Source organism: Trachurus japonicus, chromosome 3 (assembly GCF_045865225.1).
Source record: "Trachurus japonicus isolate A0001 chromosome 3, Traja_1.0".
In the NCBI taxonomy this organism is placed as follows: Eukaryota; Metazoa; Chordata; class Actinopteri; order Carangiformes; family Carangidae; genus Trachurus; species Trachurus japonicus.
This window is the reverse complement of record NC_140909.1, coordinates 24,352,755-24,366,522: the sequence shown is the minus strand read 5'-3', so window position 1 is coordinate 24,366,522 and position 13,768 is coordinate 24,352,755. Positions and strand designations below refer to the sequence as shown.

The 13,768-nt window shown below is 38.9% G+C and overlaps 1 protein-coding gene across 1 annotated transcript; it reads left to right on the top strand.

Annotated features, from left to right (window-relative positions):
• Positions 1-3,118: 3,118 nt before the first annotated feature.
• On the top strand, positions 3,119-13,768 carry LOC146990013 (adhesion G protein-coupled receptor G5-like). The gene is made up of 13 exons (XM_085773124.1): positions 3,119-3,179; positions 5,640-5,855; positions 6,024-6,192; positions 6,596-6,755; positions 6,853-6,975; positions 7,372-7,491; positions 9,749-9,788; positions 9,972-10,066; positions 10,296-10,411; positions 10,816-11,084; positions 12,650-12,755; positions 13,044-13,369; positions 13,459-13,768. The coding sequence occupies exons 1-13, from the start codon at positions 3,119-3,121 to the stop codon at positions 13,569-13,571; spliced, it is 1,914 nt and encodes a 637-aa protein (XP_085629250.1). The 3' UTR covers positions 13,572-13,768.

Sequence of the window (13,768 nt, the reverse complement as noted above, 5' to 3'; positions counted from 1 at the left end):
GGAAGGCCGTAAAGAGATGGACAGTTTTGCCCATATCTTTATGGGGCAGAGTAGAAGTTATTAAAATGAATATCCTACCTGCCATTTCTAATATCTGCCATACCAGTAAAATTTCCACGACATTAGTTTAAAGAAATTAATAAATTGCTTACAGGTTTCTTGTGGAAGGATAAGCCACCAAGAAGAAAGACAGCAAAAACCCCTCGTCCACTAACAGTGGAGGAGTTACACCACATCTGTGAGTACAGCTCTATAACTGCTTCAGACAAAGGGGACCTTAAGGCCATGTCATGAAGTTCTGTGAAAAATGAGGTGGTGCTCGACCAAGAAGACAGCGGCATATCTGTGCTACTGGACTTGAGTGATGTTGTCACTGTGGCACGAGAGGACAGTGCACCAGAGAGCAGAGCCAAGGTTCAGAGAGATGGAAAGAACACTCCAGCGGAGCGGACTATATCGCCATCTTGACCTAGAGCAATCATCAGAAAGAGACTCGCCACACCACCACGATTTTAGCGTTTAAGACAAGGATACCCTGAATTTAAAATAGTGGAAGCAGTGATTCGGGCAATAAATCCTGGTATAAAGCTGAGGAGCTATTTGGAAGGAAAATTAGACCAGACCCTGCTCACTCTGAGACAAATTCTGAGAAGTCATTGTGCAGAAAAAGATGACACTGATTTATATCAGCAGTTGACAAATGCTGCACAGCGGCCAGGCGAAAGACCATTTCCTAGTTCAAATGCTGGACTTCCTGTCAGAATGTCTTGTTTTCATCAGATTGTGCTGCCTGTGCTCTGAAATACAGCAGAGCGAGTGCAGAGCCAGAGCTTTCAATCCATTAGTGCAGGTTTGTCAAGGACAGCAGCATTAGAGCAGAGATGAAAATCTATCTAAAATGTGCATAATAGTGATGAACTGCTGCTGGAAAAAATGCAGATTGTACAGTACAACAAGAATGAGCGGGCTCTGAAGAGTGAAAACCACTGTCAGAGCTTGAGGCAGTTGAGAGTGATGGCTCCTTCCAGAGAGAATCAGTTTGAGTAAAAACAACTAAACAGACAAAAGAAAAAAAAAACCTGTTCGTTAAGCTGGAAGGAAATAGTGTTGCTATCGAGGAGCTCACAGCCTCAGAGTCATTGCAACTAGTCCCTATGATAAGTCAGTTTGCTCTGTGCCCAGGTGGACAAAAGGCACTGTAAAGCATGCCAAGAGGATCATGTACTGAGCTGTTATCATTGCTTCAAGTGTGGCAGTGATACTCAGTGATCCAAGGGATGCAGGGATGCACAGACAGCAGCAGGAAACGGATGGAGGTTGTGCAGACGTACGAGTCATGACCATGACAAGACTAAAGTCCCAAGCCAATCCAAATGTACTGCAAACCTCATCACCAAAACAACCTGAAAACTCAAAGGTAAACCAAAGACCCTTACCTGCACTCAACACAATAACATCCCAGTACCATCCTGGGAACAGCCTTCTTTGTATGCAATGGGCCAATGAAAGACAGGTATGTTGCACAGCTAATAGACAGAAGGTGTCTCTTTGGTAGTCATTACACAAAGTAAAGACTCAAGCTCTCTGGGATCTGGGTGGTGTCAATAATGGGTGAAGAATGGAAAATTAAAATCGTACCTAACATTCCAATCAAACCGATCAGTGATCTGCTAAGCACAGAGGAAACATTGGACTTGAGAGCTACCAACCGCTCAGAATTACCATTCCAGGGTCGGGTTGAAATTGATCTGAGCCTACTTGACCCAAAGACTTAAACAGCACTGAACTACTCATACCGATGTTGGTGAGCAAAACTGTAGGGGAGAAGCCCAAAACTGGCTTATGGCCAGAGTTAAGGTATTGGGTGCTGCCTATCCGACAGTGACAGGTGTCATTGTAAAAACATAATCAATATTAATCACTTCACCATAGTGGTCATGATTTCATGGCTGATCTGTGTTAAAATACCCAATTGTATTCATAGAAACTTTGTGGTGAGGGATGTATTTATCCAAAACAAAATAAACATGAATATACATTCTATTTACAACTGTGTGAATCTAGTGCAAGTTACAGAAAAGCAAGAACTGACACTTCTAAGGACTACTGTATGCTGTCAACGCACCCCTTCAACAACTGTGTCATCTAAAAAGGACAGCTGTTCCAGAAGACCAAACAAATAAATAGATGAGGTGCTTTAACACACCCTGGCCACTGTTGGTTTGAGCTACTCCCCTCTGGCAGGAGATACAGGACAATTAAAGCCACCACAAACAGATTTAAGAACAGTTTTTACCCCAAAGCAGTGACTGCACTTAACACTGAGTAATGATGAGTGGTCAATGTGTGTTTTATGCTTTTTTTTAACAATGTTTTTATGAAATTTTGCACTGCACTTTTAATTTCGTTGTTGTGGGAATGACAATGACAATAAACGTATCTATCTATCTAATTGTCCAAGCCATTATCTAAGAATATAGTGTGTATGATAATGCTGTGTAATCCTAGTTCACTAGACTGGCATGTCAATAAAAAATAAATAGCTTGTTTTTACCAAATTAAACTGGAAACTGTTGCTCTATAGTGATTTTCCATGTCAGACACTTTTTCACATTATTTCCGTGTACATATACAAATGAAACAACCTCACCTGCTATAATTTTGTTGCCCTGTAAAAAATAATTTGCATAATACAACCACCTCTGGCAGAGCAAACACAAGCACTGTTTCATTTTACTTTAAACCCCCAGTGAGTCATGTTCACAGCTCACTGGTGTTTGACTGGTTCCTCCTGTTCACCTGTTCCTGTTCAAAGGTAAGAAGCAACTGTTCTGTGTCTACGGACTATTAATGTTATTGTTTCATATTTTTTCTTTAATCTTCCTTATGTGTCAATGCTACAGTTTGAAACCAGAGAACAGGGGATAGGAGAAGAGTTTCATTGTTGTGGCAGAGGGTACTTGCACTGCCTTGATTCCTTGTCTGACCACAGGAAAGTAAACTGACTGACAGCTGAGACACACTGAACATACAGTATATGTACGAAAATGTAACTTTACTATTTCTGTTATTTCTTTTTTTTATGTACATTTCAGTCATCACACACACATACAGAACAATGGTTCCTTTGCTGCTCTTACTGCTGCTGCCTGAATCACTGGCACAACAACAAGAACAAGGTACGAATGTTTAGGTTTTGTTCAGCAGAGTGCATCTACTGTAGTATACTAATTTGGAAAAAATGGTTACGTATGTAACCATGGTTCTATGAATTTCGTATGACCACAAGAGGTGGTAGAAATGAAATATAAAAGGTATCAGTTATTCTATTCTTTTTTTGTGTTGAATTTTTACTTGTCACAAATATTAAGGAATCATGTGTTGAATATGGAGAATTCTTATTAAAAGCTATATTTTTTCATAAAATGACTACATAAAAATTATATTTAGTCTGAATTAATTAATTTAAGAAATGTTGACAGGTCCAACAATGACTTCCTGTTTACATCGTACCAGCCAGTAGCAGTCACTTCTCCGCTGTTTTGCTCAGCTTCCTCTCGGTTGTGTGCATTTACAAGTTAGAAGTCATTTATCTAACATCACAATTAGTCCGAAGCTGTTTAATGAAGGTAAAAATTAAACATAAGGTAAATAGAGAGCCTCAGTGGAAGCAGGAAGTAACGCTCATGGGAAAAATAAATAAAAATCTTCATGTAAGTGAATAGGAGTCAAACTTTTATTTTGTGATCCGATTGAATTGTGTCATGAGAAAAAAATATGACCTCTGCCTGTTTAAAACATTTCATGCCAAGAAATCAGCAGTTTGTTGTAAAAATATTATAAAATAAAATTCCAAAAAATCCATAAGCAGAAACACTACAGGTCGCGTATGTCACACACCACATGCCGCCCTGTCCCATGTCAGCTACTGTAATGGAAATTTTTATGTTATGACCCTTGATTGAACTTTGAAGATGTATGCTCATGAAGTTTAGGTGAACTTCGAAGAAAGCGCAAGTTGCACTTGTCTGCTGTGCATAGACCAGTATGCAGGTGTCCGACTTGGTTCCTGTTATTTTATGATGATTACGCTTAAAGCAGAAGTAAGCGATCCGGTCGTTTTGGCTAATGCTGCGTTCCAGGCAGGCTTTTGAAACCGTAAATTACAGCTTCAAGTCACGACTTACGACTTTGTAGCGTTCCAGGCAACCCACTCGTGTTTTTCCGACCTGTCTACCTGTGAAAGTCACTATAACGGCCACTCGTAACTTCCGACCCGTGAACTCGTACCAGATCAAACTGGAATGACTTCACAGGTCAGAAAAACACGAGTTACGAGTTGCCTTGAACGCACCATAACGTCTTGTCAGCCGACGGAGCTAGCAGCCCCCGCCCTCGTCATGGATCTATTGGTCCTCGTCCCTACGTCACCACATTCACGCGCATCCCTTGGCTGCACACACAGCCCTTCATGCCGTTCTTTCTCCTCATTGGATAAAACTTGTAGGATACGAGAAAAGTTTTCTCCTCGGCTCAGAGCAGAGCAGAGTGACTGACAGACCCGTGTTTCGGTCCAAACACTCTATGTAAGTGATTGCTGTCGGAAGATATAACTATTTAAGACTTATATTAACAAAAAAATATCGCTTACTTCTGCTTTAAGCAAGCAGTTGTCTCCATATCCAAAACCACAGTGAGATGTCAACAAAATGTCAACATGCCGAAGTATGAAAAAACCACAACAAACCTTAAGTTACAGACAACCACTAGCTTCCTGCCTTTACCTATGAGCTGATCTTCTAATAGTGCAATGATATGTCATGAGCGCTAAGTGCAAACTTGTACTATGCAAACTTATTCTGCAAGAATGCAATAATGTTATTGGACAATGTATGATGCCGCCTCCAAGGAGGAGCACATGGCTCCTTCCTGCTCTTGTGCCTATGTAACCTGATGTTACCAAATCTCAGTGTGCACTCTCGTACAGACTTTTGTGTGTATGACAGTCCACCTCTTGCAAGATAAAATAAAGTACTTAAGTGAAACCTCAATTTGCTGGACTTATGATTTTCTCTCTCACAAGTTAAAGGAAATTTCCGCTACTCCACAGCCTGTTACTGTAGTCCGTAGAGCAGTCTTCGCGCAAAATAAATTCTTCCATTGCCGTTTTACGACAAACTGCTGATCTTTTGGCATGAAATGCGATGTGTTGAATAGGTTAAGGTCATACTGTATATTTCTCTAATGACACAATTCAATCGGATCACAAAATAAAATTTTGACTCCCATTCACTTACATGGAGACTTTCTCCGAATTGAGGTCCTATGGCGAGCTTCTCTTCCGCTTCGGCTCTCTATATCCTGCATAGTTCTTCTCCTCTGTGCTACTCTGATCAGAGTGGTGTCCCTAGCAATGGTTTGTTACACTTAGCAATGGTTCTGGCAACGGAGTGCTGGAATTATTTTTTCTGTTGTTGCAAGTCCTATCTTGATCAATAGATGGTGGTATTCTGCTCATTCTCCATATTCAACCTTTAAACATGTAGAAAAAGGTTATTTTTTTCATGTTGTTGTGACTGAAGATGCCGTAAGGTATGTTAATACAATGGTCTCTCTTCTGGTGTTTCTGTTCTCTTTAGTTTGTTTCAACATTTCAGATGGTACAATTACTGTTAATACATCAGGCGGTGATATCTATGATTATTGGAACAATGCTGTGAAATGTGAAGTGGATGGAACTCCTTGCGTCTTTCAATGCACGGACAGCAGGGAACCATGGTTCATTGAAACATCTACATGCTTCAATACTGAAGTAACAGAATTGTACGACAGGACCATATATAACTTTAATCAATGTAAGTCATTGTCTCTCAACTAAGTTGTTGTCTCTGTATAGGTTTTTAACATCATACAGCACTGTTCCCTGCAGTATGAGGTGCACATTATCTCTATCCCCAACTGGTCTGTATCCTCAAATAGGTGGATGTCTGCATCTAATGTCTGATTCCTGTGTCACTTTTCAGACGGCAACTGCACCATATACATATGCAATGACACTACCATCTCAAAACTGGTTCAATCTCTGGACAGCCACAATGCTAATCAGAAGGAAATGGTTCAACTCTTCTACATAAGGGATTCATGTGTAGAGCTTTTCAGAAGCAGCTATCAAGTCAAGAGGGACTATGTAAAGTAAGTGTCAGTCTTGTTGCATGCACTCCTCGGTGTTCTGCTGAATAGATTGGTTCCTTTTGTTGTTGCCTCTACTCTTTTGTAGCCGTTTGTTTTTAAGTCATGCCCCATGGCAAAGTTACTTTACTGGTCCACCACTTAGACCCATATTAGAATATTTCAACAATAATTGGATGAGTTGGCACAAATGTTTGGTTCAGACAGTCTTCTTATAAAATGTCTCAACAACTTTTAAATGGCTTGTCATGAAATATAATATAAGCTAATAAGCTAATAATATAAGCATATGGAAAACTGAACTAAGATAACAAATATGATTAATAATAAAATATAATCTATGCGATCGATCTTGAATTAATTGATTTAGTTGACAGACTGGACATTTTATTGGTTCTTTCTGCAGTGTAGAAAGACAAATAATCCATAGCATCATGGAAACATCCTGTTTGGAAAATGGAGGCTCTCAAATTCACGAAATGAGGATGTTATCTCTGGATGTGGTTAACATCACTGATGCTGACCTCAACTCTGCAGAACACAGGATCAAGTTAGATGCTCCACAGGTACGCAAGATCGGATGGAGATGGTGCTGGTTCATTCAGAAGGAGCATTACCCATATATATTACCATATATTCTGGTCTTCTTATGTCCATTGATAGCTGCTGCCTGAGAATGCATCATATGTCCCTGACGTTTGGTTACCTGTGAATGCCTTGTGCAACATCCCAAAGGAGGAGAGGATCATTGGTTTGGTCACATACATGAAGCACGACCAGTTCCAAGTACGTTCTCTATCTTCTATCATTTCTAATTTATCCATCGTCTTTGGTAATTATGTGTTTGATATTGAATTTATTTATTTTTTAAGTATGTTTGGGGGGCTTTTGGCCTTTAATTGATAGAACAGTTAAGAGACACAGGAAATGGGGAGGCAGAGAGAGGTGGAATCACATGCAGCCAAGAGCAACCAGGGGAATAGAACCCCGGCCGGCTGCAGCGAGGGCTGTAGCCTCTGCATATAGGCACCTGCTCAACCCAGTGAGCTATATGGCTCCCTGATATTGAATTTTAACCAATTGATTATAATTATTTCTACTTTATATTTATTATGTCATATCAAAACTACTAGATTGGGTTCTCTATTTCCTGCCATGAACATCCTTAAACTGTCTCCTTAGTTTCAACAGGAGAACATCACATCCATGGTCCTCAGGATAGAAGCACTGCGGGACTCCCCTAAAAATCTGAACCCACCAATCCAGATGATTTTTCGAGTTTTTACTGACAGACCTAATGAAGTAAGTCTGTTTTTGCAAGCAGTTCTTGACACTTTTTTTTGGTAGGTTCTTTCTTAATATCAGGCAAGGCAAGGCAAGGCAGAAACCTCAGGGTGAGCAACAGGAGGGATCCCTCATCCAGGACGGGCAGACGTGTAATAGATGTTATATTCAGACAAGAAAACAGTTTACAACATGGAATATGGGAAAACACTGAAGTGGTCAGCAAGAGCTGATGAAGGCAGCTTCTGGTTGGCAGGAAAGACAAGGAGAGCAGGCCAGCTTAATGGGAGTAGTGGATGGCAGGCTGGTTCATGAGAAGGGAGATTGTAATCATCTGCGAAAGGCATTCACAGACATCACTATATCATGAGCAAACTTGAAGAAAAAATACATGTAGGTATAGAATTCCATCAAATTTACCTTTAAATTTGTTTACTGTGTGTTTTGTCTCTTCTGGCAAATGGATTAGACTCAGATACAGGTGTAGGAGGGTGGAAATATAAATAATTATATATATATATATACATATATAAATAATATGCATTAACCCTTTGATGCACAACATATGCACACCCCCTCTAATGCGCAACATGGGTCTAAAATGACCCGCATTCATTTTCCATGTGAATTCATGCTGGGTGAGTGTTTTTTTGTGGTATCTTTTAAAATCAATAAATTTTATGATTGAATCCTCCAAGTATCATTTGAATATCTTGTTTTTAATTAGTACAGGGTGTTATTTCCATTTTTACTTTCTTATTTTATGAACAAATAGACAAAAAGTCTCAAAGAGTGGACCAGTTAGCTAGCTAGCTGTTGACATTTCTACATTCTACTGTATTAGTTAACTACAGTAGAACATGTCAGCAGCTAGCTAGCTAGGTAGCTGTTGACATGTTCTAGCTGGTGTCTACAATAGAATATTATTCTATTGTTGTCACCAGCTAGAACATGTCATCATGTTAACAGTTAGCTAACTTGCTAATATTAAGGTATTTCCCTTTATGACAAGTAACGTAGCTACTTATTCAAGGTAACTAAAACCTTATCAATTATGCACAGTTATCTTAAATCAAATGTTTCTTTAGGTAAATTGGAATAATTGTAAAACAAGTAAATATGATTATATGTGCTTAAAAAAGAATATTTACTTAAGAAAATGATAAATACTGTGCAGTGATTTCAAAGATATAACATTGAAATAGCCTACTCAGATAGAATAAACTATGGCTAGCTGTTGACCACAGTAGAATATGTCAACAGAGCTATTAATGGGGGAAAAAGGACAAGTAATGACTAGTCATTATTGTAATCAAGGAAACAATTGTCTGTTGTTGGTATAGATAGTGAGGGAATGCTAAAATTAAAGTATTCTTGCTATACTTGTTTTTTCAACTGGTCCACTCACTGAGACATTTTTGTTCATTTTTGTTCACAAGTAAGAAATGAAAAATGGAAATAATGACCCCACTAATAAAAAACAAGATATTAGATAATACTTGGAACATTCAATCATAAAATAGATAGATTTCAAAAGTTACAGCAAAGAAACTATCACTCAGCATGAAATCACATTGGAAATGAATGTGGGTCATTTTAGACCCATGTTGCGCATTAGAGGGGTAGTGATACAAAATGTGTTTTTATTAAAAAAGTGAAAAAGTAAAAAATAAAATAAGGATGTATTAAGATCAAAAACAAGTTAATTGAGGAATACCTGGAATTCTATATGATGAAATAAATTTTTCGCAAAGATATAGCACAAAAAAACTCACTCGGGTCTATTTAGACCCATGTTGTGCATCAAAGGGTTAATAGTGGAAGAGCAGCCAGATGAACTGATATGCTAATTGTCCACTACGACTAATATCTTTCATGGTGATATTATCATATTATTAACATGATATCAGTATTTCACTTTTATCATATCATCACAACTGGGACATCAACAAACCTACAGTAATTTTCAGCAACATATTGACACAGGATAGGCTACTTTGAGCTGCACAGACAATAAAAGTGTTAAGTTTGTGCTACTACAGTAATAAGACTGACACAATTTTGATAAAGACTAGTGACACATGACAAATGCTTAGAATATCTTGACTTTTTGAAATTTCAATTTGGGAATTTCATGCCTGTTCCCTCTGTATTGTACCGACTGATGTTTGGTGATGGTGTAATTGTCACTGTGGCACTTCTGTTTTATCAACTACATAAACTGTGCATTGTGTATGGTAATTGCAAATTAGCTTCATATTTTTGTTTTTTACAGAATGAATCATGGTTACAATGTCACTATTTGGATGAGAGCGGTAGGTGTCAGTTTTTTTTCTTACCTAAGTTTGTGATTGGTCAGATTGTATTATAGTGTATAGTGGTTATTGAGTGGTAGCATTTGCCAGCCACAAATACCCTTTTTATTTCATTGTATGTATTTCACTTAGCAGACAAGCAGAATTAGGCTTAATTAACTAATTAAGTTGCCTTGTTCCTAGATTTCACCTGGAAAACAGATGGATGTGAGACGGACGGCGACCACCCTGACATTATTTGCAGATGCAACCATGCAACACCCTTTGCTGTCCTATTGGTAAAGAGACATACTTGATTTGACTGACATGTCCTTGATGGTATAACTTATAACTTATAATCCTTTATTTATAAAGCTTTCATACAATAAGTAAAAAATAATAATAATAAAAATAATTAATATAAAACAATCTTGGTGCTTCCTTCTGTATCAAAAATTTTAAAAAAAAGAGTTGATTTAAAATCTGTATGTTAAGGTGGAGTTAATCATTATTCCATCTTTTCTGTAGGTCAGAGTAGGAATCTCAGAAATCCACTGGGAAATACTGTCATACCTCAGTTACATAGGTTGTGGCCTGTCTGCTTTCTTCACTGCTTTGTCCCTCGTGATGTACGTCTTTGGCCAGTAAGTATACGAGTATACTTTGCATTCTGAGCAGATTTTTAGTGGGGTCCAGAAATCTACCTATGTCAGGCCAAGTGATCCATGACTGGATGTGTTTTTGTTTTTCTTCCAACTCTGAGTGAGACTATTGTATGTGAAAATCACACATACTCAATCCAGCCAGTCTGGGACGTGTCACTGAAATCAAATTGATTCTCAATCAGATGTTTGATGTGATAAACTGGGGCTATTATCTCCATGATTATGCTTAATACTATGAGCTGGGGACACATGGCATTTGGGGTTTCCATCTGTCCCATTCTTGTCAACACAGTTCATCAACAACACCTTAACATCCAGAATCTTACCTGTGTCTGTGAATTTGTCACATGTCCCTCCTGTTCTCCTTCTATCTCCACCCCCAGAAACCACAGAATGGATTACTCCCTTTCGATACATGTGTCTCTGAGCGGCGCCTTACTTCTGCTCAATGTAACCTTCCTGCTGACTGAGTGGGGGGCCACGGTGGAGCCAGACTGGGTGTGTGTGTTTGTTGCAGCTTTCATGCACTACTCCTTGTTGTGCTGCTTCACCTGGATGGCTATCGAGGCACTTCACCTGTATCTACTGCTGATAAAGGTGTTCAACACCTACTACAAGCACTACTTAATCAAGCTGTCTCTTGCTGGATGGGGTGAGTGTTGCAAGAACACCTACTTTTCTCTCTGGTGCTGTGGTGTTTATGTGTGAGATGACGATGATGACACCAGTATTGTTTAGCCCTGTTACATGATTCAGCATTTTTTAAATAAATGAAGAATAAAGAAAAATCCAACTTCTGAACCTTTTGACTATGGCCAGAAGATGACTTTGTCATTGTCGTTGTGGGTGGATGACACTGTGCCCTTTAAAAAAATAAACTTTTTTCTTTTTTTGGGTGATTGACACCAAATGACTGCTATGTTTTTTTTACGGAGCGGCTTTATTTCTTTGGTTACAATTGTGTAATAAGGTCATGGCTTTATTCTGCAACATCACAATGATCTTGCATGGTTATAATACTGGTAAACAATGGTGTTACAGCTGCTCTCCTTTTCTCTAAACCGTGAACACAAACCCCAATTTTCAAGCTACATTCACAAAACCTCAGACTCTTCTTGCAAAACCAAACGTTCACCTCAAAACAGTTCAACCATGCTCAAAACTGAACTATGTTGTCAAATCGTGCCCAGAGTCAATCAAAATTAAAAACACTACTGAGCAGTCACTAAACACTACATAGAAAAATAGAAAACACAACGCTCAGCACATGAAGCTGTAGAAATAAATGTTTATTGTTCACTGTAGGCTAAATGCATGTTGCAAAACAAAAAACCTGTGCATTTAGCACTTCTAGCCTTCCCTTTCTTTCACCCTCCTCCCTCCCTCCCCACGTCCATTTCATCCCCTTTTACTTCCTTCTTCTTTTTTCTTCCCAGTTCATCCCTCTCTCCCTCCCTCATCTTCTCTTCCTTCACCCTGTTGTCTCTCATCTTCTCTCGCAAAACAAAAAACCTGTGCATTTAGCATTTGTACATAGTACAGTAAAAGAAAAAGTACAAAAAACAGAAATCCTGTGCATTTTACACGTAGCACTTGTACAGTACAAAAACAAACAGAAATCTTGTGCATTTAGCACTTGTATGCAGTAGGCCTACATACAGTAAAAAAATAAAGTACAAATGAGAAGTGCATTTCTCAGCCACAGCATCATTTCTCTGTACTTGGTCAGGCCACATCCTGAATTGGCTTATATATGTTCCCACACATCATTAGACACAAGTGTGATCAATCTTGAGTTGTTGTGTTCAACCAATGAAACCTGTGCTTTACTTGTGTTTGACTTTTGCCACCTGTGCTCAGCATTATGCAACACAGGTGCATCACAATGAAAATGTGTTGGCAAGTTGTGTCTAAACAGGTGAAAAGTGCTGATGGTTTTGCCAAAAGAGTGACTGATTCAATCAGTGGGTTCAGGCAACTGAGCATTTGGTTCAGACAACGGGGTTTAGTGCTTTAGCAATTGAGAAAAAATGCTTGAATGATTATAGAAATAACCTGGTGTGCTACTTTCACATGGGAATTATGTGTGTGTGTGTGTGTGTGTGTGTGTGTGTGTGTGTGTGTGTGTGTGTGTGTGTGTGCGTGTGTGTGTGTGTGTGTGTGTGTGTGTGTGTGTGCGTGTGTGTGTGTGTGTGTGCGTGCGTGCGTGCTTCGTAGGAATCCCTGGCGTAATTGTGGCAGTCTCTGCAGGTTTGCAGGACTTCAAACAGTTTTATGGAATTACACAAATGACTATGGCTGATACAAACCAAACTTCTGCCATGTGAGTCAATTATTTTGTTTTTTCATAATTGTTTTTAATATGAATTTCAACATGTTAACATCTCATTTGTAATTTATTGTGTGTTACATCTTTTAGGCTTCAATCTGTTTTTGTTCGTTTGTTTTGTTTTTCCAAAAGCAGAGCTTAATTATGGAAATCCTAAAATAACTAGTATGGATGGGTTTTTTTTTTTGAAGCAGTATACTTATCATGTATACTGAGATGTGTCTTCTCTGTAATATTCTAAATCTATATTCTGATTTTTGGGGTTACCTGCCTGTCACACAGCTGCTGGATCACAGATAACTCCTTCTTCTACTCCCTGAACCTGGTGTATTTCACTCTCACATTCATCTTCAACGCTGGCATATTGATGGCAGTGGCCTCAAACATCTGTAGGATGAAACAAGTGTTCAGGACTAAGTCCAACCTTGTACAAGAGAGAGACACAAAGACTGGAAGCACAAAGATGTTCCGTGAGTCTTGCAGGAGTAGTTTGACTGTGCTAGGTCTTACCTGCCTGATGGGGACCACCTGGGGCCTGGCCTTCCTGGGCTCAGGATATGTCAACTACCCCATCCTCTACCTTTTCTGTATCCTCAACTCCACACAAGGTTTGCTCTCAGTTTTTAAATATATATATATATATATATATATTGAATAGTCTTTGAAGGATTTTGTCCTAATATGTTTTTCTCTGCAGGTTTCTTCATCTTTCTGTGGGTCTGTCTATCAGTGCAGAGGCAGAGGAGGAGAGATATAGAGGACAGACTGACTTCAACTCCTGTGAAGACTTCAGGAACCAAATCTGAATAGATCTCTTTTCCTGGAATTGCATAACTCACTCATCCTATGTGTAACTATAGCAATACTAACTATGGCCAGCTGTCACCACCCTTAGGTTAAAATTCCCTTGACTGTAAACCTTTCATCTATCTTTTAGACATTTAGGCTGCGTGCTGTAAAAGTAAAGCTCTTCCTTTTGCTTATCTTTTACAGAACATTGTACATGT